The sequence below is a fragment of the Culex pipiens genome, chromosome 2 (assembly GCF_016801865.2).
Source record: "Culex pipiens pallens isolate TS chromosome 2, TS_CPP_V2, whole genome shotgun sequence".
Taxonomy (NCBI): domain Eukaryota; kingdom Metazoa; phylum Arthropoda; class Insecta; order Diptera; family Culicidae; genus Culex; species Culex pipiens.
In genome coordinates, this window is record NC_068938.1 from 108,735,883 (window position 1) to 108,759,422 (window position 23,540).

Here is a 23,540-nt window from a genome sequence, read left to right on the forward strand (position 1 = left end):
CTTGAACTATAAAGTCACAAGTTCTTTCTGTTCTCTCCCATATTTTGCCGAACAGAACATCTAATAATTCATCTGGCCAAACCTTCATTCCTGGAAACCAGTTTTGGCACGTCCTTGCTTCAGTCTGTCTCCACTCTGTTTCAACGTAGTCTGTATCAATTTGTACATGCAAACAAAAATCAAAGAAATGTCAACAAACCTAAAACACTCCCCACGTCCACTTTCTCTTCAGTCGGTGACCTAGTATCAATTTAGTGAACTGTTTTCGTTGTCGATTTGTCTTTGTCAACTTTGATGAACCAAGTCTACGATGGCATCGGACTAAGCGATGTTCGTGAATATATTTTACACAATTTCAACCTCCGAATCGAGTAATGTTTTCTTCCCGAAAATCCACTCAAAAATCTAAATGTTAACTCTACTGCATGGCGTTCTCTATAGCAGGATTCCTACTCGAATTAGGTGACGGAGACCTCCAAACCTTTTTACACCAAGTTTCCATCCACCCCGGGACTAGATCTGACGACCACTGGATTACGAGTCCAACAGCCGACCATCGACTCTACCGAAGAAGAATTCTACCTTTTTGTAGACATTTACTCTGTGTTTACTTCCTCCGCCAAAGCGTGATCTAACAAATCTCGTCTCGAAAATGTCACCGGAGCCACCTGGGATCGAACCCACGCCAACTGGGTTAAGAGGCAATTCCGCTTACCACTGCACCACCGGACTCGGTGAAAATTCACTAAAACCCTTTAAAAACATATTTGTTTGTGTTTACCTACTTACTGGGGATTTCCCTTTCAGCGTGCACACATTCATGTAAACAATCACCGCTACTTCCAGCTCAGAAGCCTAGTCAAGTTCATGTTCAGTTCTGAACTCTCAAACTGATGAAAACTTTAAAATTGTATCCTTTCTTAGCTCCTTCTCTTTCCTAATTTGACAACATTACAAATTCATTATTTCGCATTGTGGTCGCTTAGGCGTGAAAATCTTACAATCGTCTGCTCGCGCACATCACAACAACTGCCTAAAGCTGACGTTAGCTACACGATTGTTGTATTCTAGGTAACACTGACTTAACCCAGCTCGCTCAAACTGGTATAATATTAGGGCGGTACCACAGTGACCATGGGTCGGGTGCGGCACTAGGATTTCAGTTCCAAGATGGCGGCGAAACTCGTGCGGAACTAGCACGAGTTTCTTCAAAGAAACACTTTTACAGCTCCGAGTGCGGAACTAGCCCTCACACGAATGTACCATAACTAATGGTCCGATTTTCAATGATAAAAAATTAAACATTCGTAAAAACATTCGATCTGTTTAAAACAATATTTTTAATCCTTTTCCAAGCAAACTGATGGTTTCTAGAAGAGCTTGAAGAAAAAGTTGAAATTTTCAGTGGAGGTGTTATAAACATTGTAACTTTTTTCATAGTTGACGAATCTTTTCTCACTCTTGGGCAATGTTATTTCCTAAAACACGAACTATGAGTTTTTACGGGTTAAATGCCAGTTGAACTTCAAAGCCAAAGCGCCAGGTCCTGTCGCCACCAATCAAGCTCATATTTGGGATTCGATTCAAAAAACCTACCTAACATTTTAAAATTTAAAAATATAGCGAATTGATAAGTGTATTTGTTACCTTTTTGTGATTTATTTTTATGAATCAAGAACTGCCATATTTTCACAATCCAGCACAACATAAATCAAGTGAGTAAATTGTATCATTTATTGAATCATAAGTCCTACGAAATTACACTATTTTAGAGGAAAAAAAAGGTTCTGAATTATAAGGAAAATACAACTTATCATACCATGCCGATCGCAGCGCCGTGAAGATTCCGCTCTAAAGTTTCACTCTCTGTTGATAAAATCATAATGGTTGAAAAACTGTCTCGCTGCTTCGCTGCACTCAAAATAAACTTTTTTTTCTTGTATATTGTTATGCCGTTTTTGCTGCTGTTTGAAAATACTAAACTACTTGTTTGCGTCCGATAATATTTTGCGTTATACAATTGTGTGCAAAGTCACGCTCTAGAAGCGCAGATCCGGCTTGTACTTGCTCATGTACAGATCGAGCTTCTCCCAGAACACCATCAGGCTGGCCTTGTCCAGATGGCGCTTGGTCCGGGACACGTTCAGCACGGTCACAGCCCAGCGGGCCACGTTCGCGTCCAGCTTCATCTCGTCGTACCGCAAGTGGAAGGCCGCGACTGGAATTTTAAACATTGAGATTTTTTCCTGTAGACGAGTTGAGAGGCGAAACTTACTTTTCGAGAAAATCTCCACGGGGTTTCCGTCCCAGGGCCAACCCTTGAACTGCCACGCCGGGCCCATCACGAACACGGCCACCACCCGGTTCCAGTCCTGCGCGGTCAGCTTGATCGGGTTGTCGATGACCCGGTACGGCACCGTCAGGCCGCCCGCCTTTTGGCGCTGCAATAATTTGGGTTGTGAGTGAAATTGGGTTTGAAATTTTAACGAAGAAGGGGACACTACCTGAACCAGAACTTCATTGTCCCGCACGCCTCCCTTGGATTTCTTTTCGTCCGTGGTTAAAAATCTGAAAAAGGATGAATTTTAGTTAAGTAACAGAGCAAAGTTGATGTCTTACTTCAAGTCCTGCAGAATGTCGCGCGCGTTGTACATCGTGATCAGGCTGGTCGTGGCCGCCGGAATGATGATGATCGGGGTCTTGCTCTGGCGCTTGTTGGCGTTGCCCTGGGGCAGCATGCGGGCCTGTGCGGTCGGGATCATCTCCTTTGGCCGGCCCGGGGGCAGATTCGCCGACAGGGCCGCGCTGCTGTTGTTGTTCTGGGCCGCCTGTTGGGCCTTCTTTTGCGCCGCCGATCCCTCCGTCACCAGCTTCAGCGACATTCCGTGGTACGTTCCCATGGTGTCGATCTTGAAGCCCTCGGTTTCCTCCTTTTGCCGGCTGAACCGTTCCTGATCGTAACGATTGTACTGGGCCGGCTGGGGTTGGGGTCGTGTCACGCGTGGCGGCTCCGGAAGCTTGATGGCCGGTGCTTGTGGTCGGCCGCGGCCTTCCTCGCGGTTCTTGATGCCCTGCAGAATGGCCAGAATGTTCTTGGCGAAGATCTTGCCGTTGCTCTGGAGGATCGTCGTCCGCGTGCGCCATTGCCGTTCCCTGCTGATGATGTCCTTGGTGGAATCGACGTCAAAGTCGAGAATCGCCCTCAGATCCGGCCCCACGCCCATCGCATCGTCATTGTCCGTCCGCTTGATCGTGACCTTCTTGTTGGCCAAACGTTTCGCCTTAATCGCGGCAATCTTCTCCACGGACATCGTCTCCGACAGCGACTTGATGTTGTCGATGTTGACCGAAGCTTCCTTCTTGTTGACATCAAACCGAGCCGCCAGCTGCTCCTTGACCTTCTGCACCTGGGTGTCCTCATAGCGCGCCTTCTTCGCCAAATTGTCCAACGTGTCCGACTCGGCCGGCCGCTTGATCTGCGTCGGAATCTCCAACGGCGCACTCTTGTCAATACTGGCACAGGTGTTGGTCTCCCCGTTCAGGTACTGCAGCAGCTCCTTTCGATCCGGACGGTTCACCGCCGGAATATCCTCCGCGGCCGCCTGCCGAACGTACACCGAGTGCTGCAGCGCCACATTCTTCAAGATGTACAGCAAACACTCCAACGTGTAGTACTCCTTCGGGGCCCCCTTCTTGCCGGAACTGAAACAAATCCGCAAAAATCAAAATCCTTCCCCCTTCACCAAAGAAACAAACGCAGCAAAACACTCACCCATATTTGAGATAGTTTGTTTTGACGTTCTTGGGCCAGGAAAACTCGCCGAAGATGATCTGCCCGTCGCGCTCGATGATCTCCTTCTTGTTGATGTTGTACTGCCGCAGCAGACTCAGCGGATCGGCCATCGTACAAACGTGAACGGCTTAACCCGGAACGCCGGAAATCTTCGAAAAATTAACTCTTTTTTTGTAAACTTTACTCGCGAGATGCGTTTCAGACAATTTTGACACGACGCTGTCACTGCCGCGTGCACGCTGAACGGGAACGCGTCATTTAATTATGGTTTAGTTTTAGCGGGGACACACTTGTCAGATTTGGGGGTGCCATCTGGCGGAGGAATCGAACGCAGTGCTATAAAATTATTTGGAACCTGGAATCAAAACAAAAGTGATAACAACAAAACAACGTGCTTTCGGTTAAAACATTGAAATTTAAAGGCGCTGTAATTTTTGCAATTTTGCGCGAAAATGGACATAGAAAGTGCAATCAATGGGACGTACTTCGACAGCTATGAAGATTTGGAGGTAATTAAAATCAAATTTAACTTTGGCTTATTGATTTAATACAGTTTGTAGTTTCAAGTTGCAACGACTTGATAAGGCGAAGGTGTCTTGCTCGAAATATTCGGCAGCATTTCCCAAATGCGGACGTCAACATCAATGCCCTCAGTAAATCTCTTCTCCTGTTTTTGATTTTGCCCTGAACCAGGAGCATTCTAATCAAAGAACATTGTTCAGTTACGTTAAAGATCCGATACGTAGGATATATGTACATCAGTTGATTTCGGAAGAAACTTCTTGACTCGTGTTCAGAGTTCAGTAAGGTTCAAGGGGACAAATATCTCGTCCGAAAAGGGCCGCTCTGAAGGCAACGCGTTGTACTCCAACTTTCGTCGTATGCCAGCTCGAGAGAATGAAAACGGATAGAAGCTGTTTCCGGTCGCCATGGTCGTCAGCGACGTTTGATGATCTAGTTGTGGTGGAGCACCGCTCGTCGTGGAGCTGTTTCCGCTCAAAATGGCCTTTAGCGCGTCCGTCCGTCATGCGCATGCAAGTTAGACTTGCGTCGCATAGGACCCTACACCCTTGCTTATTCCGGTAGGCCTACCATCGGACGATGACTGGTCCCATTTTCTTCATTGCACTCAGCTTCTTTAGATTCGTGTGTCCCTTGGGAAAGAAGACAATGTAAGGGGTTTCACCCACGGTGGACTTTTCCTTCCGCTTGATGGCCTTCACATCCAAAACATCAAGGTTGTGGTCCTCCTTGAGCCGATCCTTGATAATCTCCACATCCACTTCTGGAAGTACTTGCAGAACGACCCGGTGAGAGCGTTCGCTTTGTCGATCGTGCGAGTAGAATTGCACTTTGTACTCAAGCAGCAGCTCTCGAACGGTGTTAAATTCCTCCACGGAAAAACACGTCACTTTTATTCCGCTCCGGGTCAGCTTGTACTCCGGTTTCACTTTGCACAGGGCCATAAAATCCAGAAATCTGTTAATGCCCAAGTTCGTTACCACCAGAGGTGGCTGCTTTTGTTTACCGACAGATTTTCTGGGTTCTGGAACCGCCGGGCATTGTTGTTGCTTTTGTCGCCCGCTAGCACGCTGAATTTGTTGAGCAGGGTCTTCTCAACTTTTTCTCCTTCGATGAAGATTTCAGTGACCTCGCTGGACTTTTTCCGCTTTCAATACCCGCGAACGGGACATCCGTCAAAAACTTCCAAGCACGCGATATGACAGCACGAGCAAAACACGTCTTAACTTGTCGCTGGCTGGCGACTGAATCCCAATGTGGATTTGACGAACGCCATCAGGTTCGTAACCGTTGACCGATTTTTGACGAAACCATGTTAGAAGGTAGAAGATATTATATACGATTTCTTGGGCTATTGAGTACATTCCTATGTGTATGAGCACTTCGAAGATCTTGGGCAGCCAGGACAGGATGAAGATTGGCCTATAATTATCCGCATTCATTGTACTGCCGGATTTACGAATGGGAGTGATTGCCGCCAGCTTCCATTCGTCCGGAAAAAGGTTGAAGATAAGTCTGGAGATCTCCTTGATTGCGTTCAATGCAGTTCCTTCCTCAGCTTGAGAGAATTCTAGCGCCGAGGGAGGTCAATGTCAGCAACTAACGACACTTTCCATCTTTCCAGATTCACCGCATCATGCTGACGGACAAGCCACGTCAGGACGCCATCGCGCTGAGCCAGTTCGAGTCCATTTCCCTGTGGCGCGTTCGAGGATAAGCAGAAAGTTCGGCAGACCTATGAATTGCCGAATGTGAACAACTGATCGTTTTGTTGAGGCGAAATCTCCTTAAAACATATATTTTCAAAACATTTCTTAAATATTATATACTTGAAAATCCATTACCACTATTTTGTAAACGTTGCATTTATGAAAACATTTCCTTTTTGTTATTGAAGATTTGTATTTCAAACTCGCAAATAAATTAAGTAAAAAAAATTGATGTTTTTTCATCTTCTTCATCAATTTATTTTGATTCTATATAGATTTTCAAGCAAAGATGGCGTTACGAATGGTGCACGCCCGAAATGTCAAAATCACCCAATGATATCAACATTACGAAAAAAGTGTGAAATGGCATGACAGCCACATTTTTCTTCTAATGTTGGTGCTACTGCGCGATTTTGACATTTCGGACGTTCACCTGTCGAACGCCATCTTCGCTTAAAAACCTGGATAGATTTAAATAATGACAACATTTTTAATTTGAAGACCGCGTAGTTTATGCACGAGCCCCAGGCGGCGCCGAGTCAAACGTCAAAAAACAAAAACAAAGAGACGAGAGGTCAGAGGATGCAAAAAAAAAATCCTCCAACAAATTAAAAAAATCCTTACATTTAAAGTTATTATTATCATATATGATTTCACACAGTAAAACCAAAGACAAACAGACGTGACACTCGAGTGCCGAACCATCGGCCTCCAAAAACCGAGCCAAAAACGGTTATTTCAAATGCAAGTTAGCTTCGGCACCCACTCACCCGACGCTGATGGCGCTGCTGTTGTCATGACAGCACGCCCGCCTCTTCTCAGTACCTATGCGTGATGCGTTTTTATTTTGGCAAAGTTGAGCGTGAGCACGTGCGAGGCAGCAAATCGTCTGCTGTGTGCTATCTTGTGACATAGACCATTTTCATTTTCTGTTTATTTCTTTATCCACTTCGTAAATTACTATTTTTCTTTTACTATTGATTCTTTAAATAGTATATATTTTCTTCAATGTCCATTGTTTTCAATCTTCGCCCTTTTCTTGAAACAAGTGAGGTTCGAGACCTTACTCAATTTATGGAATGACAAATATTACTATTGTAATTTTGCTAAATTTTTATAAAATGCTTAGGACCAAACAATTCGACGCCAACATTTCAAAAAGCGTCATGTACAAACCATGCGTTTTGAAAAAACGCATTCGAAAGTTTAGCATTATTTTTCAATTCCCATTTTAATATAAAAGCAAAAGCAGATGTTCTGATGATAACAAACGATGAAAAACGTTGCTTTTATCGATGCGTGATCATCCATATTCAATAAAACATTGTTTTCTTCACTATATTTAGGAAAAACAAACATAACTTATTTGAAATCACCAACGTCTATATCACCCTTTGTTATGATTTGTTTTTCTTCGCCGAATGTACATGGCGCTTTTGCCCGCCACATCAAGCGGCTGCCACTTCACGAGCTGCACGTGACGACGGTGCTCGCTGATCATCCGTTCAAGGATCTGCTGGATGAATTCCGCGATGTGACACTTCCGTCAACGATTCGCTCGGAACTTCAACACGATGTCACTCACCACATCCAGACTAAAGGTCCCCCACTGTCCTGCAAGAGCCGTCGACTTCCTCCGGATAAACTGCAGGCCGCCAAACAAGAATTCGAGGCGATGCTTGAACTGGGAATATGCCGTCACTCGAGCAGCTCCTGGGCCAGCCCACTGCACTGCGTGTTGAAGAAGAACGGAGCTTGGAGATTCGTCGGCGACTACCGACGTCTGAATGCCGTGACGGTGCCGGACCGATACCCAGTTCCACACATCCATGACCTTCTCAACGCGTTACACGGTAAGTCCATATTCACAACCTTGGATTTGGAGCGGGCTTACCACCAAATTCCCGTAGAACCGTGCGACATTCCGAAGACTGCGGTGATCACGCCCTTCGGGCTGTTCGAATTTACAAGAATGCAGTTCGGATTATGTAACGCATCGCAGACGTTCCAACGCTTCATGCACAAGATTTTTGGGGATCTTAATTTTGTGACCGTTTTTGTTGACGATATTTGCATCGCCTCAGCCAACGAAGATCAACATCGCGATCACATTCGGTGCGTTCTGGAACGTCTGCACAAAAATGGTCTGGTCATCAACCCTGCTAAATGCCGGTTCGCGCAGCGTGAAGTTGAGTTTCTGGGGTATCTCTTGAACAAGGATGGGCTACGACCTCTGCCAGTTACGGTCAAGGAACTCCATCGGTTTCTCGCTCTGATCAACGGCTACAAACGGTTCCTTCCTCACGCCACAGATGAACAAGCTGCCCTGCGAAAGCTCATACCTGGAAACCGCAAGAACGACACAAGAAAACTCGAGTGGTGTGATGAAGCTCGGGCTGCCTTCGATAACTGCAAGCAGAGCATTGCCAGCGCAGCCCTCCTGCACTACCCGGACCCAACAAAACGGCTGAGTTTGATGGTCGATGCGTCCAACACGTCGGCCGGCGCCGTCCTGCAGCAGTTTGAACACGGCCGTAGGGCTCCTCTTGGCTTCTTCTCGCAGAAGTTCCCTGAAGCGCAAACCAGATATTCAACGTTCGGAAGAGAACTAACCGCAATGAAGCTGGCTGTGCAGTACTTCAGGGTGATCGTTCACCATCTTCACCGATCATCGGCCGCTGACTCAAGCACTGGGATCTACAAGCAACAACCACCTACCACACGAGGAACGGTACCTCAGGTACATTTCTCAGTTCACTTCGGATGTCCAACACGTCAGCGGTAGCAAGAACGAAGTCGCAGACGCCCTGTCTCGGGTGGCAACCATCGCGTTTCCTAGTTCGGTGAACTTTGAGGAGGTTGCAGCGGAACAGACCAGCGATGAAGAGCTGAAGCGGCTGCTTAACGATGGTCGTTCATCCCTCAAGTTGGAGCCGAAGCCGCTACCGGGTACACAAGTGCAAATTTACTGTGATGTATCCCCTGAAGGTCGAGTACGCCCTTACATCCCCGAGAAACTTCGCTGTACGATTCTCGATACGCTGCACAAGGTGTCCCATCCAGGAGTCCGAGGAAGCCGCAAACTGCTGGGTGATCGATTCGTCTGGCCGTCGATGCACAAGGACGTAAGGAAGTACGTGCAGTCTTGCGATGGCTGTCAGCGTTCAAAGGTCCATCGACACACAACTTCGCCGCTGCAGAGCTTCGCCATTCCCAAAAGGAGATTCCAACACGTGCACATCGATCATGTCGGACCACTCCCGACATCCAACGGAAACCGCTACGTCCTGACAATGATCGATAGATTCACCAGATGGCCAGAAGCAGTCCCGTTGGTCGACATGACAGCAGAAACCGTTGATCAAGCACTGCTCACTGGATGGATATCTCGCTTTGGCATTCCGGAAACCATAACAACCGATCAAGGACGACAGTTCGAATCCGAACTGTTCCGGGAACTGAGCCAGCTCTTGGGAATTAAACGCACTCGGACAACAGCGTATCACCCTCAGGCGAACGGCATGGTCGAGCGCTTCCACAGGACGATGAAAGCTGCTATCATGTGTGTGGACTCGAAACACTGGAGCGACAAACTTCCGTTGATTCTCTTGGGGCTTCGATCGTCCTTTCGAGAGGACATGAAATGCACCTCCGCCGAAATGGTGTACGGTCAAACGCTGAAGCTGCCTGGTGAATTTTTCGAAGCGCCGGCGCGAGGGGAAGTGGACCGCTCGGAGTTCGTCCGGTCGCTTAAGCAAACTCTCCAACAACTCGCACCTGTTGGCGGTAGCAACCACGCAAAGCCCAAGGTATTTGTGCCGAAGGACCTGACCACTTGCGACTTTGTATTCGTTCGAGTTGACCACGTCAAACGGCCGTTGCAGCAACCGTACGAGGGACCTTACGAAGTTGTCAACCGAAGCAGCAAGTTCTTCGATGTCCGCATCGGTGGCAAGGAGAAGCGCATAGCCATCGACAGGATCAAACCAGCATTCAACTCCACCGAGTATCACGACCAAAGCTCAGACGAAGACACCAAAACTAAAGTTACACCTTCGGGACATCGTGTCCGATTCCTCGTGTAACTGGGGGGAGCCCCGCGTTGTGTTGTGCTCACCTCATTGTTGCTACACCTTGGTAGCAAAAACCAACAAACGTCACTCTAGCATTTCCTATCGCGCTTTTCGGATCGTTGCAAAATAAACCAAGTTTAGTTAAGCTTAATTAAACATTTTCTTTGTGCTCTGAATTAAGGTGATACTTAAGCCCATTAGGTTGTGCAAAAGCTTTCTCGCATAGATTGCACTTGAATGGTTTTAAACCTAAACATACATTCATATGGTTTCTCAACGCAGTTCTTTGAGAAAGAAGACGGCCGCAATTTGGACACATCTGCGGTTTTTTTTTTTTTTTTTTAGTAGTTCCATCCGTTTGATCACCAACCAGCTTCCGCTTATTTCCAGCACCTTTCGGCCCGACCTTCGGCGCGTCCTGCTGATCATCCGGCGCGTCCTGTTGATCATTCGGCGCGTCCTTCGGCCCGTCCTGCTGATCATCCGGCGCGTCCTGTTGATCATTCGGCGCGTCCTTCGGCGCGTCCAGCTGATCATCCGGCCCGTCCTGCTGATTATCCGACTCCTTTTCGATGTCGTCCTGTTGTAAATAAATGTATATTATTTTTCATACAGATTGCTAGGGTTTTTTATTTTTATTTACAAAAACAATCTCGTCCAAATCCACCTTCGGCGCGTCCTGTTGATCATCCGGCGCGTCCTTCGGCGCGTCCAGCTGATCATCCGGCCCGTCCAGCTGATCATCCGACTTGTTTTCGATGTCGTCCTGTTGTAAATAAATGTATATTATTTTTCATGAAGATTGCTAGGGTTTTTTATTTTTATTTACAATAACAATCTCGTCGGAATCCACAATCGGCGCGTCCTGTTTATCATCCGGCGCGTCCAGCTGATCATCCGGCGCGTCCTGCTGATCATCCGGCGCGTCCTTCGGCGCGTCCAGCTGATCATCCGGCCCGTCCAGCTGATCATCCGACTCGTTTTCGATGTCGTCCTGTTGTAAATAAATGTATATTATTTTTCATGAAGATTGCTAGCGTTTTTTATTTTTATTTACAATAACAATCTCGTCGGAATCCACCATCGGCGCGTCCTGTTTATCATCCGGCGCGTCCTTCGGCGCGTCCAGCTGATCATCCGGCCCGTCCAGCTGATCATCCGACTTGTTTTCGATGTCGTCCTGTTGTAAATAAATGTATATTATTTTTCATGAAGATTGCTAGGGTTTTTTATTTTTATTTACAATAACAATCTCGTCGGAATCCACAATCGGCGCGTCCTGTTTATCATCCGGCGCGTCCAGCTGATCATCCGGCGCGTCCTGCTGATCATCCGGCGCGTCCTTCGGCGCGTCCAGCTGATCATCCGGCCCGTCCAGCTGATCATCCGACTCGTTTTCGATGTCGTCCTGTTGTAAATAAATGTATATTATTTTTCATGAAGATTGCTAGCGTTTTTTATTTTTATTTACAATAACAATCTCGTCGGAATCCACCATCGGCGCGTCCTGTTTATCATCCGGCGCGTCCTTCGGCGCGTCCAGCTGATCATCCGGCCCGTCCAGCTGATCATCCGACTTGTTTTCGATGTCGTCCTGTTGTAAATAAATGTATATTATTTTTCATGAAGATTGCTAGGGTTTTTTTTTATTTTTATTTACAATAACAATCTCGTCGGAATCCACCATCGGCGCGTCCTGTTTATCATCCGGCGCGTCCTGCTGATCATCCGGCGCGTCCTTCGGCGCGTCCAGCTGATCATCCGGCCCGTCCAGCTGATCATCCGACTCGTTTTCGATGTCGTCCTGTTGTAAATAAATGTATATTATTTTTCATGAAGATTGCTAGGGTTTTTTATTTTTATTTACAATAACAATCTCGTCGGAATCCACCATCGGCGCGTCCTGTTTATCATCCGGCGCGTCCTGCTGATCATCCGGATCGTTCACTACTTGATAGTTCAACAGGTTACCATTTTCATCGGTAAAGATTAATCCGGAATTGATAGCAAATTGTTGCTGGGTTTCGTTCAAAAAAATGATATTGTCGTTTTGTTTGGTTTCCGGCTCGTCCATTTCCGATAATAATTTCTGCTTCTCTTTGTCCACCACACTGGTAGAAATCATCGGCTCATATTGATCTTTGTTTATGTAATCTCGTAGTCTTAAAAAAATATAGATTTAATTAATTAAATATCATGGTTTAATTTTTTTAAAAATATATAATTACCCTTCAAAACCATTTAAAACACTGCAATCCTTCAATCCCCAAGCAGATAGTAACACTTCTTGGATTCGTAAGTGTACATCAATTGAAGCAATTGAAAACAAATTACATGTTATCAGCAAAGTAATAACATTTTCATCTTTAAGAGCCTTAAATGGCATTATTCTCTGAAATCAGAATTTTACAATATCATTAATTTATTTTTAGAAATTCAAACTATTTTAATGTATAGATTTTTTTTTTATTAGCTTTAAAAAATTTAAGATACTTTTTAAGTTATTATGAATAAGATTTAAAATTTTAGAATTGTTTTAAAATACGTTTTAAGTTATTATATATAAGTTTTAAAATTTTATAATTGTTTTAAGATACGTTTTAAGTTATTATAAATAAGATTTATCATTTTAGAATTGTTTTAGCGCATACCTTTTTTATTTTTATTATTTTTAAAATAAGATTAATTCATTATTACTATTATTATTTATTCAATCAGACAAACAACATTTATGTAGCCTTGTTTATCATGTTTTTTATGATCAGTTCTGCGACGAAACGCGTCGCAACAAGTCCAGCTTCTTCGGGGTTTGAGAGTATTGGTGAGGATGAGGTTTTTTTTTTTTTTGAGCTCCCTTTATTTATTTGTTTTCCATGCCTTTATAAATCTATATAATGCTTTTTTTTAACGTTGAGAATGTTTATTTTATCTTTTTTTTTATTATGATTTGGTTAAAATATAATTATTTATTATTTTTATTTGGTAAAAATTTATATTTTAAATGTTAAGGCCGTTGCAAATATTTTTTAAAGTTTATGTCGCCCCCTCCTTCAAAATTGGTCTGAAAAATCAGTGGGCAAAATTTTTTTTTACAAAAAACACCAAATTAACCCCCCAACCACCCCCCCCCCCACCCCCCCCCCCCTCGACTTTGGTCAGATTCGAGGGACATAAACTTAAAAAAATATTTGCAACGTCCTAATTTTTGATTTATTTTTTTTTCATCTTTTTATCTGTTGCATATTAATAATTTTCAGTTTTTTTTTTTTTTTTTTAATATTTACCTTATTTTTTAATAAATTTACATTATCTTTTTTTTTATAATTTAATAACAATTAATATTTATTGTTTTTAATTATGTTATTTGTATTTTTTAAATAATAATAATATAAATTAAGAAAAAAAATTACCTTATCAATGACTTCTAGGAGAATCCAAATCAATCGCGAGTTAAATTTAGTATTCCTCATATATTTGATAAATGAAGAAAAATTTTTCTTAACTTTTAACATTTCAAAAAATGAAATACTACCCTCATTATAAACTTGTTCAATGTCTTTCGCTTTTAAACTATTATCTAACTCATCCATCTTTTGAAAAATTATGTGCGAATATTCCTTTTTTGAATTACAACTATTACAAATATTTTTACATACGAAGCAAGAAGGCATACAAATATTTTCTCTTAAATGTTTACTAAGATTTGAACGTCTTTGAAATTTCTTTGCACAATAAGGACATGTATAATTATGTAAGTTTACAATTTTGCATTTGTGTTTTTTAAGAGATCTTTTGTTTTTTAACGGTTTTAAACATTTTTCACATTTTTGAGTTAATAAACAATTTCCAGAAGGGAATTCCCTGACATGAGTAGCATATGATATTTTAGTTACAGTTATACGACAAAAAGGACACTTATTATCAATAGGGTGTTCAAAAAATCTCCCCTCTTCAACTCGTTCCAGATACGATCTTGGGTACACTCCAATAGAGTTTGAGGACCGAACCCACAGCCACTTTTCAGAAACATCAAAAGGAATCACCAATTCGCCCGCTTCAACTTCTATTTCATCATTCACTCCTTTCTGGCTCTCTTGGCAAACACAAACTATGTTTATAAGCCTAGTAAAGAGAAAAAAAAGATGTAATTAAAATGGGGTTCAATTAGTTCAAATCCCACAGAGCCCAGGGCAGTAACAGCTTTTAATTCAACTTAGATTTCGTTCATTTATTTAAATATAAAGAATGTTTTATTTAAAAGTAATTAATAAAAAAAATCAATATTAATAAAATATTAACTTTAAACTGTCGTTTAATCACTTTAAACACCCCTGTCGTTTGATCACCCCCGTATTTTTAACACCCTTGCATTTGATCACCCTTGTAGTTTAATCACTTTAAACACCCCTGTCTTTTTAACACCCCCTTGCATTTAATCACCCCTGTCGTTTGATCACCCCCGTCTTTTTAACACCCTTGCATTTGATCACCCTTGTAGTTTAATCACCCCCTTCTTTTTAACACCCTTGCATTTAATCACCCCTGTCGTTTGATCACCCCCGTCTTTTTAACACCCTTGCATTTGATCACCCTTGTAGTTTAATCACCCCCGTCGTTTGATCACCCCCGTCTTTTTAACACCCTTGCATTTAATCACCCCTGTCGTTTGATCACCCCCGTCTTTTTAACACCCTTGCATTTGATCACCCTTGTAGTTTAATCACTTTAAACACCCCTGTCTTTTTAACACCCCCTTCTTTTTAACACCCTTGCATTTAATCACCCCTGTCGTTTGATCACTAGAGTCCCTCTTTCATTTTTGTTATACCGTAAATTGGGGCGAATCGGGACTACAGTCTGAATAGGGACAGCAGTTTTTAGAGCACTTAAAGCTTTTAAATTTGGAAATGGATGTACACATTTTCTTGGCCAGAGTCTGAACCAACCAGAAAAATCAAAATATTGTGCTCCAACATGGTTAAAACTGCTGTCCCAATTCGCCCCATGTGTTCCGATTGACCCCATTTTACGTTACCAAATTAATTTCAATGCATGTTTGTTAAGATTATCCCTAATTTTTTATTGCGCAATTAATCAAGTTAATATGCATATGATTATTTAGTCAAATCGCACTCCTGGCTTTTTCCCTGGACTGGAGCCACACGTTGCCGTCGTTTCAGGGCTATTTGCCAAGATGGTTTCCGATGTTGATATATATCACACATTTATTTTTTATTTATATACTTGTGTTGATAGAAATCACAACTTTTATACTTTGTAAAATTGCAAGATATTGATTTTTTTTATTAACATCTCAATATTCTTGTTTGTAAAATCTGGTAGGAACAGGTTTAAGTCATTATGATAATGGGACATCGTTAGCTTAAGTAGAAATTCATAAAGCGAAGCAACACTGACGCACAACAGTAAGAAAGGCCTCTTCTAGGCAATGTGGGATCTATATTTAATATAATCATAAAAACAAAAACGTGATTTTTTTTCTCATCTTAACGTGGGTGTTAGGTTAAGATTTGGTATTTTGATTTTTTTTCAGGCACTTTGAATAGTTATTTTTTTTTTTTTTTGTAACGTTTAGGTTGTTTAATAATTCTAGACTCCAGTTAAGTGTAAGTGAGTTAAGTAATGCTATCAGAATCTCTGATTTGCATTCAATTAGTATACTAACCATTCTGATTTGTCAAAGAACCATAGAGTCTCGATCAATCAACAATGAAATGATATCGGACAAAATTCGTGAATCTGTTGAACTAACGGTTTTCGGATTATGGTTGTATCGACCATTGTTCCGAATCGAGGATCTACTGGAGGTTTGATGATCAAATGGAGCCTAACATTTTAAAAGGACACATGGGTTTTGTAAACAGGAGTGTATCTCTTCCTCTGAAATGATATTTTACACAAGGTATGATAGGGATACGCTCCTGTTTGCAAAGCTTGTGTGTCCTAATAAAATGGAAGGCACGACATAGACTTTCTACTTCTACTAAACGACGAGTGTTCAACTTGTAAAATATGAACAGTTAATTTATGTTTATTGGGTTTGAAGCGGCATGACAGGTTTAAAAACAAGATATAGGAATGTTTGGCTTTGTAATTAAAATGTTGGGGATTTGAGATTCAAGTTAATTTCATACAGTTTTGTTTAGGTTGTTGATTCAAGTTAGTCGAAGTGTTCTATTTCATTGGCAGATCTGCTTTTAGTTGTAATGTAAGACAAGACTACTGACGGACGCGACCCAGAAAAAGGCCTCAAGATTTTTATTCCCTGGTCAAGTTAGTTTTCATCTTTCGTTTTCCAATTTTTTTTTTATTTTCTTCAAATTTGAAATACATCATAGGTTTCTTTTGTATAAATCTCCGATTAGTTACATTTTCTAATTCAACTTACTAATTTTATTTCTTCGGTGCCTTTTTACTTTGAATCATAATTTCAGATTTCCTTTATTTAGTGCTAAACTTAGATTAACGTAACTGCTCAAGTCATCCAAGTTTTACTCACACCTACACTTATTTTCTTTCACCTTCCCCCTCCCGATCCCCTATATCTTCCGGTGGTGTTCATTTTGTATGCAATACTAGTTCGGCCACTACCCTTTTTTCCACAAGAAACCGGACTTGGACTGACTTGAGGCCGCGTCCCCCACCTTGCTCCGTAAAACGAAAACGAAAACGAAAACGAAATCGCACTCCTGGCTTTTTTGCCTTCCTCACCTTACTGAGGAAAGGCTATAAAATCACTCGAAAAATGAACTTATTGATTTGACTTCGTAGACCCACCTTCACGTATACATATCGACTCAGAATCACGTTCTGAGCAAATGTCTGTGTGGATGTGTGTAGGTGGGTGGGCCAAAAAATTGTCACTCGATTATCTCCGGACTGGATTAACGGATTTTGACCGTAGTAGTCTCATTCGATCCGTCTTGGGGTCCCATAGGTCTCTATTTAAAATCAGCAAGTTTAGTTAAGTACTTCAAAAGTTATGTTAAAAAAAACGATTTTGGCCTATGTCCGGAAGATAGAAAAAAGGGTGGTTTTTGCAAAAAACCCTATCACCTAATACATTTTCAGAAAAGTATTAAAAATACCTTTCAAATGAGCCTAAAACATCAAGGATCTGACAACCCTATCAAAAGTTATTAGCACTTAAGTGTTATTTATACACTTTCTGGAAGCCGGATCTCAGATATTTCAATAAAAATGATGTCCGGGTTCATCATGCGACCTGTCGTTAGATAGATAATCAAAAAACCTTTCAAATGAGCCTAAAACATTGAGGATCTGACGACCCTATCAAAAGTTATTAGCACTTAAGTGTTATTTATACACTTTTTGGAAGCCGGATCTCAGATATTTCAATAAAAATGATGTCCGGGTTCATCATGCAACCTGTCGTTAGATAGATAATCAAAAAACCTTTCAAATGAGCCTAAAACATTGAGGATCTGACGACCCTATCAAAAGTTATTAGCACTTAAGTGTTATTTATACACTTTTTGGAAGCCGGATCTCAGATATTTCAATAAAAATGATGTCCGGGTCCATCATGCAGCCCATCGTTAGATAGATAATCAAAAGACCTTTCAAATGAGCCTAAAACATCGAGGATCTGACAACCCTATCAAAAGTTATTAGCACTTAAGTGTTATTTATACACTTTTTGGAAGCCGGATCTCAGATATTTCAATAAAAATGATGTCCGGGTCCATCATGCAGCCCATCGTTAGATAGATAATCAAAAGACCTTTCAAATGAGCCTAAAACATCGAGGATCTGACAACCCTATCAAAAGTTATTAGCACTTAAGTGTTATTTATACACTTTTTGGAAGCCGGATCTCAGATATTTCAATAAAAATGATGTCCGGGTCCATCATGCAGCCCATCGTTAGATAGATAATCAAAAGACCTTTCAAATGAGCCTAAAACATCGAGGATCTGACAACCCTATCAAAAGTTATTAGCACTTAAGTGTTATTTATACACTTTTTGGAAGCCGGATCTCAGATATTTCATTAAAAATGATGTCCGGGTTAATCATGCAGCCCATCGTTAGATAGATAATCAAAAAACCTTTCAAATGAGCCTAAAAAATCAATGATCTGACAACCCTATCAAAAGTTATTAGCACTTAAGTGTTATTTATACAACTTTTGGAGGCCGGATCTCAGATAGGGTATATGGCCCTATTTTGGACCTAGTACCTATTTTGGACCTATTTTTATTAATCGAGGTAGTTCAGGCTTTTAAAGTACGAATTCACTGAATCCAACCAACAGAAAGTGTAAGCAGGATCGTTTTGTAGCTTACCTCTTCCAAAAATGTTAACATTTTTGGTTATTTCCGCTTTTTCAGCCACTTTTTCCAATGCCATCCGTATTTCCTAACATTTTCCTAGCACATCGATTAGGTCCAAATATTCCGGCTTCGTTGCTTATCGGATTTGGCTCGCGACACCTTGATGATTTTTTCTGTTTTGCACTGACACCAAGCAATTTCGTCCGGTTTCCGAGCAATGTAACTGTTGTCTATTTAATTCTTTTATGTTTTTCGTCACTAAACCATTGAAATAACTATTCTATTATCGAAAAAAACTCAATTCAAAATATTTTTTCAAATCAGCCGCGTTGGATGAGTTTTTGGAGCTACTTCGCCGTCGGTTCAAGGCTATCACCAACACATGTATAACAAGGTGTTGCCAGTTTTGTTTATCAATTTATTTCGATATTTCATTAACATTAATTGAAATTTTTTAATTTAATATTTTGAATTGCATTCCTTTACTGTAATTATTTGAAAGAAATCTAAGCTTTAAAAAGCAAATGATTAACAGAAACAATCAAAATGTGTTTTTTAAACGATAAAAATCCAAATTGATGATAGAGATTTAGATGATTGTAAGGACCGATTGCAAAGTATCCCAAAATTTAAACTGATGTTGATTTATGTTTGTCTTAACATCATTATCACCAATTTAGCTGCATATATTTTTAAAATTTGCTTCAAAAAATGCAAACTGGCTACCCTGTTGGAATTGAAGGGGAAACGATTGAAAAACCTAAAGGGTCTAGTTCATTAAATCGTCAGCTGTCACCATGACAGGAGCTGTCAACATGGCTTACGAGTGGTTTTTGAAAAAGTCGTATGAATTAAATTTAAAAAATCTTGAGTTCATTTTAAAAAGATTCTAAGTGCTATTTGTAAACAAATCAATTTTTCGATCAGTTCTCGATCAATTTGCGAATTATAAATAAAAAATGCTTTGAATTGTCATCTGCACGTCTTTTAAATGCTCTTTACTGGAAAACAAACAAAATTTGGTTTGATTCAGAGAAAAAAAAAATCAAATAAGTGTCGGAGATCGTGATGCCTGTTATGACGTATTGCAAACTAATCAGAGAAATATACAAATGGAAAATTGATTTTTTGTATGTTTTGACTGATTTTTGCATATCTATCAATATATAATTTTTAAAAATACAGGTATAACGTATTTTTCACAATTGGCAGCGTTGGCTTATAATAAATTACACTTTTAGATTTTACCGTGTCAATCATGTTAGAAACACAATTGAACCAGCTTGAAAAATATAAATCTTCCAAAACAAATTATCATAAGAGGTTAATACGATGTTAACTTTATGAATTTTATTATTTGAGACATATCTGATTACCGTAAATCTGGGTGACTTTGATAGGTTTGAGATTTTTCCGCTAAATGAAGAGTACAAATTAAATACGTACGGAATGGTATGGAATCATACTGACTGTGGTAGAGAAGTGCTCAAAGTACCTCATGAAGAACTTTTCAAGAATATTTTTGAAAAGTTAATTAACTATAATTAAGAAAATTTTGATAAATAGCATTATTTTAATCTTCTCAAAGTGTCATGATTTTCTCAATGAACATGATTTTGAATCGTAAAACGGAATGCATTTTCGGATTCTTCGGACAATCTTCTACTAGGAAAAGGTAAAATAAGTTTGTAAATAATAAATATTATTAAATATTATTTGTTTTTGAAACATAATTCAAAAAAATCTCCTAATTTAAAGGCATTTTCATTAAAACAATATAAAATGTAAAACATTTTGATTCGTTCTTTGAATTCAGTAAGTCTATAATTTAATAAACAAAACTAGTTTCAACGAATTTTAGGCAATGTTCTGAATTTTTAGCAATTTTACCTAAAATTTATATGTATTATGTTAAAAAGCTTATAAACATAGTTAACCAATTATTGACATAAATGATTTTCTTAAAAACTATATCAGCAACCTAAGTGATGGTAAGTTCGAAGTAAAAATAATATTTGAACACCTCAAATCTGCTTTCAACAAGACAAACTATGACTATCAAAGGCACCCTGGTATTGAAACAATTTTTTTTTTTCAAATATTACATTGTTCTTAAAAGTGCAACATGTAGTTAAACTTTTTGTCAAGCAATTGTAAAGTTTAACATGGCAGATGAGAAAGTTTCACACCAAGTTACAAGCTATAATCTCCCTTTAAAATTTCTTCATTGTTTAATCATATTTGAACTTAAGCTCTGCGTAAAATTTAGAACTTTTTTTCATTGTAATTTGTTATGAATCTCTGTCATTCATTTGATTTTAAGTTAAGGTGTTTTTATTGCGACTAATAACGGGTTGTCTTTTATGTTCTAATGCTTGAACAATTAGGTCGTAAGAATACGCAAATTGCAAATAGGACAGATATCTGATAAAGATGCGTGAGTTTCCATTCAATATAATTAAAACACGTTTTCAAATTCAAATCCATTGTTTTATCATAATTATTTAATTTCTGAAATAAATATTTTCCAAATTACAATCGTGGATAGGCCCTTTGGTTTATCAAACCGAGTTTTTTGTAAGTGTGCGTGTTGCCATCGCACGCCGCAATTTGAGTTGTCCAAATTTCAACCAATCAGAGAGTGGGTCCAAAATAGGTTCACCGATGTCTCCGAAATACATCCAATAAGTCCAAAAAGCATCCAAAAAATGTTTTACTTGAAATGCTTATTACAATGAAATAGTTAAATTATTTTCAATTTTCAATAGTACACTTTGTTAAGCATAAATTAAGGCACAAAACAATCCTGAAACGAGCCAAATTAGTTAAACCGTTCCTGAGAACCATGCGAAATGTCTTGACGCTTTGCATAGTAGGTCCAAAATAGGGCCATATACCCTATTATGATAGAAATATTGTCTTCAACACGAACAATCGTTGGATAGGTTTTTTATCAGTCCTTGCCGATTAGTCAGAAATATTGAAGGTCTGTGAACCCTATCAAAAGACTTTATGAATGCGGCCATTTTGAAGATTCTTACGGAAAATTTCTGGGGAATGATTGTTAGCATTTTTTCTGCTGGTACTTTTACACATAACATGATTTTTTTTATTTTACTTTTTGACTTACCAGTCTTCCTTTTCCTTATGTTGTACGTTCAGTTTCTCCACGGTATCCATTTTTATTCTTTTGCTCGTTCTTTTCACTTCTTTTCTAAATTTGGCTAACCACAAATGACGCCGACAATTGATTGGAAGACGATGTCGTTCAGAAAAGGCCTTTTTGTTATATACTATTCATTAATTACGAAACAGTTCAAATTCTCATGGTACGTTCGTTTGAAGAGCCGGTTTGAGGTTTTGCAGCGCGACTGTGTTTCAAATGTAGGTGGCGCCAAAATGAGGTTACTTGCCAAAAATCGCATTGGCGTTCATGAGCAAAACGACATGCGACACCTAGTGTTGAGTAGTAGAACAGAGCGAAGAATGTCGATTGAAATTTTTGCCCGTTGAGGTTATGTATGCGAATTCTGTTTTGTTAAATTCCAGCGTTCAAAATAACTTTTGAGCAGAAATTCGAGCTGATCCTTTGTTAACTTTTGATGCTCTATCATTTTACACAATATTTTTTTTTTCAAAATTATTTTTCTTCAAAATCTTTTTTATTGCGTTAATTTATAGAGGGCAAAAAGTTTACACTCGTACTACTTCAATTTTTTCTCAAAAGTTGTTCTAAGAGCTGTAAATTCAATTTTAAGTTTGCATTCCTATATAACCGAACAGCGAAAATTTGAATCGTCATTCTTCGATGCTTTGCGCCATCTGCCGGAATTATGGAGCTTTTAATCGCGAATTCCTTTCTGCTGGATTGAAGAACAAAATCGCTTATTGGCGTTCATGAGCAAAACGACATGCGATTAAAAGCTCCATAATTCCGGCAGATGGCGCAAAGCATCGAAGAATGACGATTCAAATTTTCGCTGTTCGGTTATATAGGAATGCAAACTTAAAATTGAATTTACAGCTCTTAGAACAACTTTTGAGAAAAAATTGAAGTAGTACGAGTGTAAACTTTTTGCCCTCTATAAATTAACGCAATTCGCGATTAAAAGCTCCATAATTCCGGCAGATGGCGCAAAGCATCGAAGAATGACGATTCAAATTTTCGCTGTTCGGTTATATAGGAATGCAAACTTAAAATTGAATTTACAGCTCTTAGAACAACTTTTGAGAAAAAATTGAAGTAGTACGAGTGTAAACTTTTTGCCCTCTATAAATTAACGCAATAAAAAAGATTTTGAAGAAAAATAATTTTGAAAAAAAAATATTGTGTAAAATGATAGAGCATCAAAAGTTAACAAAGGATCAGCTCGAATTTCTGCTCAAAAGTTATTTTGAACGCTGGAATTTAACAAAACAGAATTCGCATACATAACCTCAACGGGTAAAAATTTCAATCGACATTCTTCGCTCTGTTCTACTACTCAACACTAGGTGTCGCATGTCGTTTTGCTCATGAACGCCAATAAAAAAGATTTTGAAGAAAAATAATTTTGAAAAAAAAATATTGTGTAAAATGATAGAGCATCAAAAGTTAACAAAGGATCAGCTCGAATTTCTGCTCAAAAGTTATTTTGAACGCTGGAATTTAACAAAACAGAATTCGCATACATAACCTCAACGGGCAAAAATTTCAATCGACATTCTTCGCTCTGTTCTACTACTCAACACTAGGTGTCGCATATCGTTTTGCTCATGAACGCCAATTGAGGTTTTGCAGCAAAGTTAAAAGACACATGTCGCAACCTATGAACAAAAAGCGTAAACCTATGATTTTTTGAAAAAATGTGTTTTTTCCTTCATTATCAACATTTTTATAAAACTTATGCCGGATTCGGATGAGAAAAATTATTTCCAACAAATTAATGTACAACTTTCCAATATTTGTTTAATTTTTCTATGAGAAAACTGTAAATTTAGAAAAAGATAGTAATTTGGACTATTTGGCAAGAAAGTCGGTCAAAAATCAATAAAAATTGTTGAATATACGTAAACACATCTGTTATCAACTATATAACTGTTTATTTCATTGATATTTATGAGGAAACTAATTTTTTCGTGTTCC

General features: G+C 39.7%; 2 protein-coding genes across 5 annotated transcripts; both read right to left on the reverse strand.

The window, feature by feature from the left end:
• Positions 1-1,711: 1,711 nt before the first annotated feature.
• LOC120415689 (parafibromin) lies at positions 1,712-4,002 on the reverse strand. The gene is made up of 5 exons (XM_039577284.2): positions 3,773-4,002; positions 2,620-3,702; positions 2,505-2,568; positions 2,276-2,441; positions 1,712-2,218 (listed from the first exon to the last, which is right to left on the reverse strand). The coding sequence occupies exons 1-5, from the start codon at positions 3,901-3,903 to the stop codon at positions 2,040-2,042; spliced, it is 1,623 nt and encodes a 540-aa protein (XP_039433218.1). The 5' UTR covers positions 3,904-4,002; the 3' UTR covers positions 1,712-2,039.
• Positions 4,003-10,232: 6,230 nt separating this feature from the next.
• On the reverse strand, positions 10,233-21,702 carry LOC120415687 (germ cell nuclear acidic protein-like). Of its 4 annotated transcripts, none has more exons than XM_039577273.2 (11): positions 21,546-21,702; positions 13,508-14,219; positions 12,326-12,489; positions 11,965-12,259; positions 11,758-11,901; positions 11,569-11,691; positions 11,341-11,505; positions 11,155-11,277; positions 10,927-11,091; positions 10,765-10,863; positions 10,233-10,611 (listed from the first exon to the last, which is right to left on the reverse strand). In XM_039577273.2, exons 1-11 carry the CDS (start codon positions 21,593-21,595, stop codon positions 10,249-10,251), a joined length of 2,403 nt encoding a protein of 800 aa, XP_039433207.1. In that variant the 5' UTR covers positions 21,596-21,702; the 3' UTR covers positions 10,233-10,248. The 4 variants fall into 4 exon arrangements, with proteins under 4 accessions (XP_039433207.1, XP_039433206.1, XP_052562824.1 ...); XM_039577272.2 differs by having other exon boundaries at positions 10,233-10,677; positions 10,741-10,863; XM_052706864.1 differs by lacking the exon at positions 10,765-10,863 and having other exon boundaries at positions 10,233-10,565; positions 11,001-11,091.
• Between the last annotated feature and the right edge of the window lie 1,838 nt (positions 21,703-23,540).

Excerpts from the sequence above, each read along its gene's own strand:
- LOC120415689 (XM_039577284.2), bottom strand. The coding sequence starts at position 3,903 with ATGGCCGATCCGCTGAGTCTGCTGCGGCAGTACAACATCAACAAGAAG. Across the intron at positions 3,703-3,772 it reads ACAAACTATCTCAAATATGG|TTCCGGCAAGAAGGGGGCCC; the intron begins GTGAGTGTTTTG and ends GATTTGTTTCAG. Across the intron at positions 2,569-2,619 it reads GACATTCTGCAGGACTTGAA|ATTTTTAACCACGGACGAAA; the intron begins GTAAGACATCAA and ends ATCCTTTTTCAG.
- LOC120415687 (XM_039577272.2), bottom strand. The coding sequence starts at position 21,595 with ATGGATACCGTGGAGAAACTGAACGTACAACATAAGGAAAAGGAAGAC. Across the intron at positions 12,490-13,507 it reads TCCTAGAAGTCATTGATAAG|AGAATAATGCCATTTAAGGC; the intron begins GTAATTTTTTTT and ends TTCTGATTTCAG. Across the intron at positions 11,092-11,154 it reads ATTCCGACGAGATTGTTATT|GACGACATCGAAAACGAGTC; the intron begins GTAAATAAAAAT and ends TATTTACAACAG.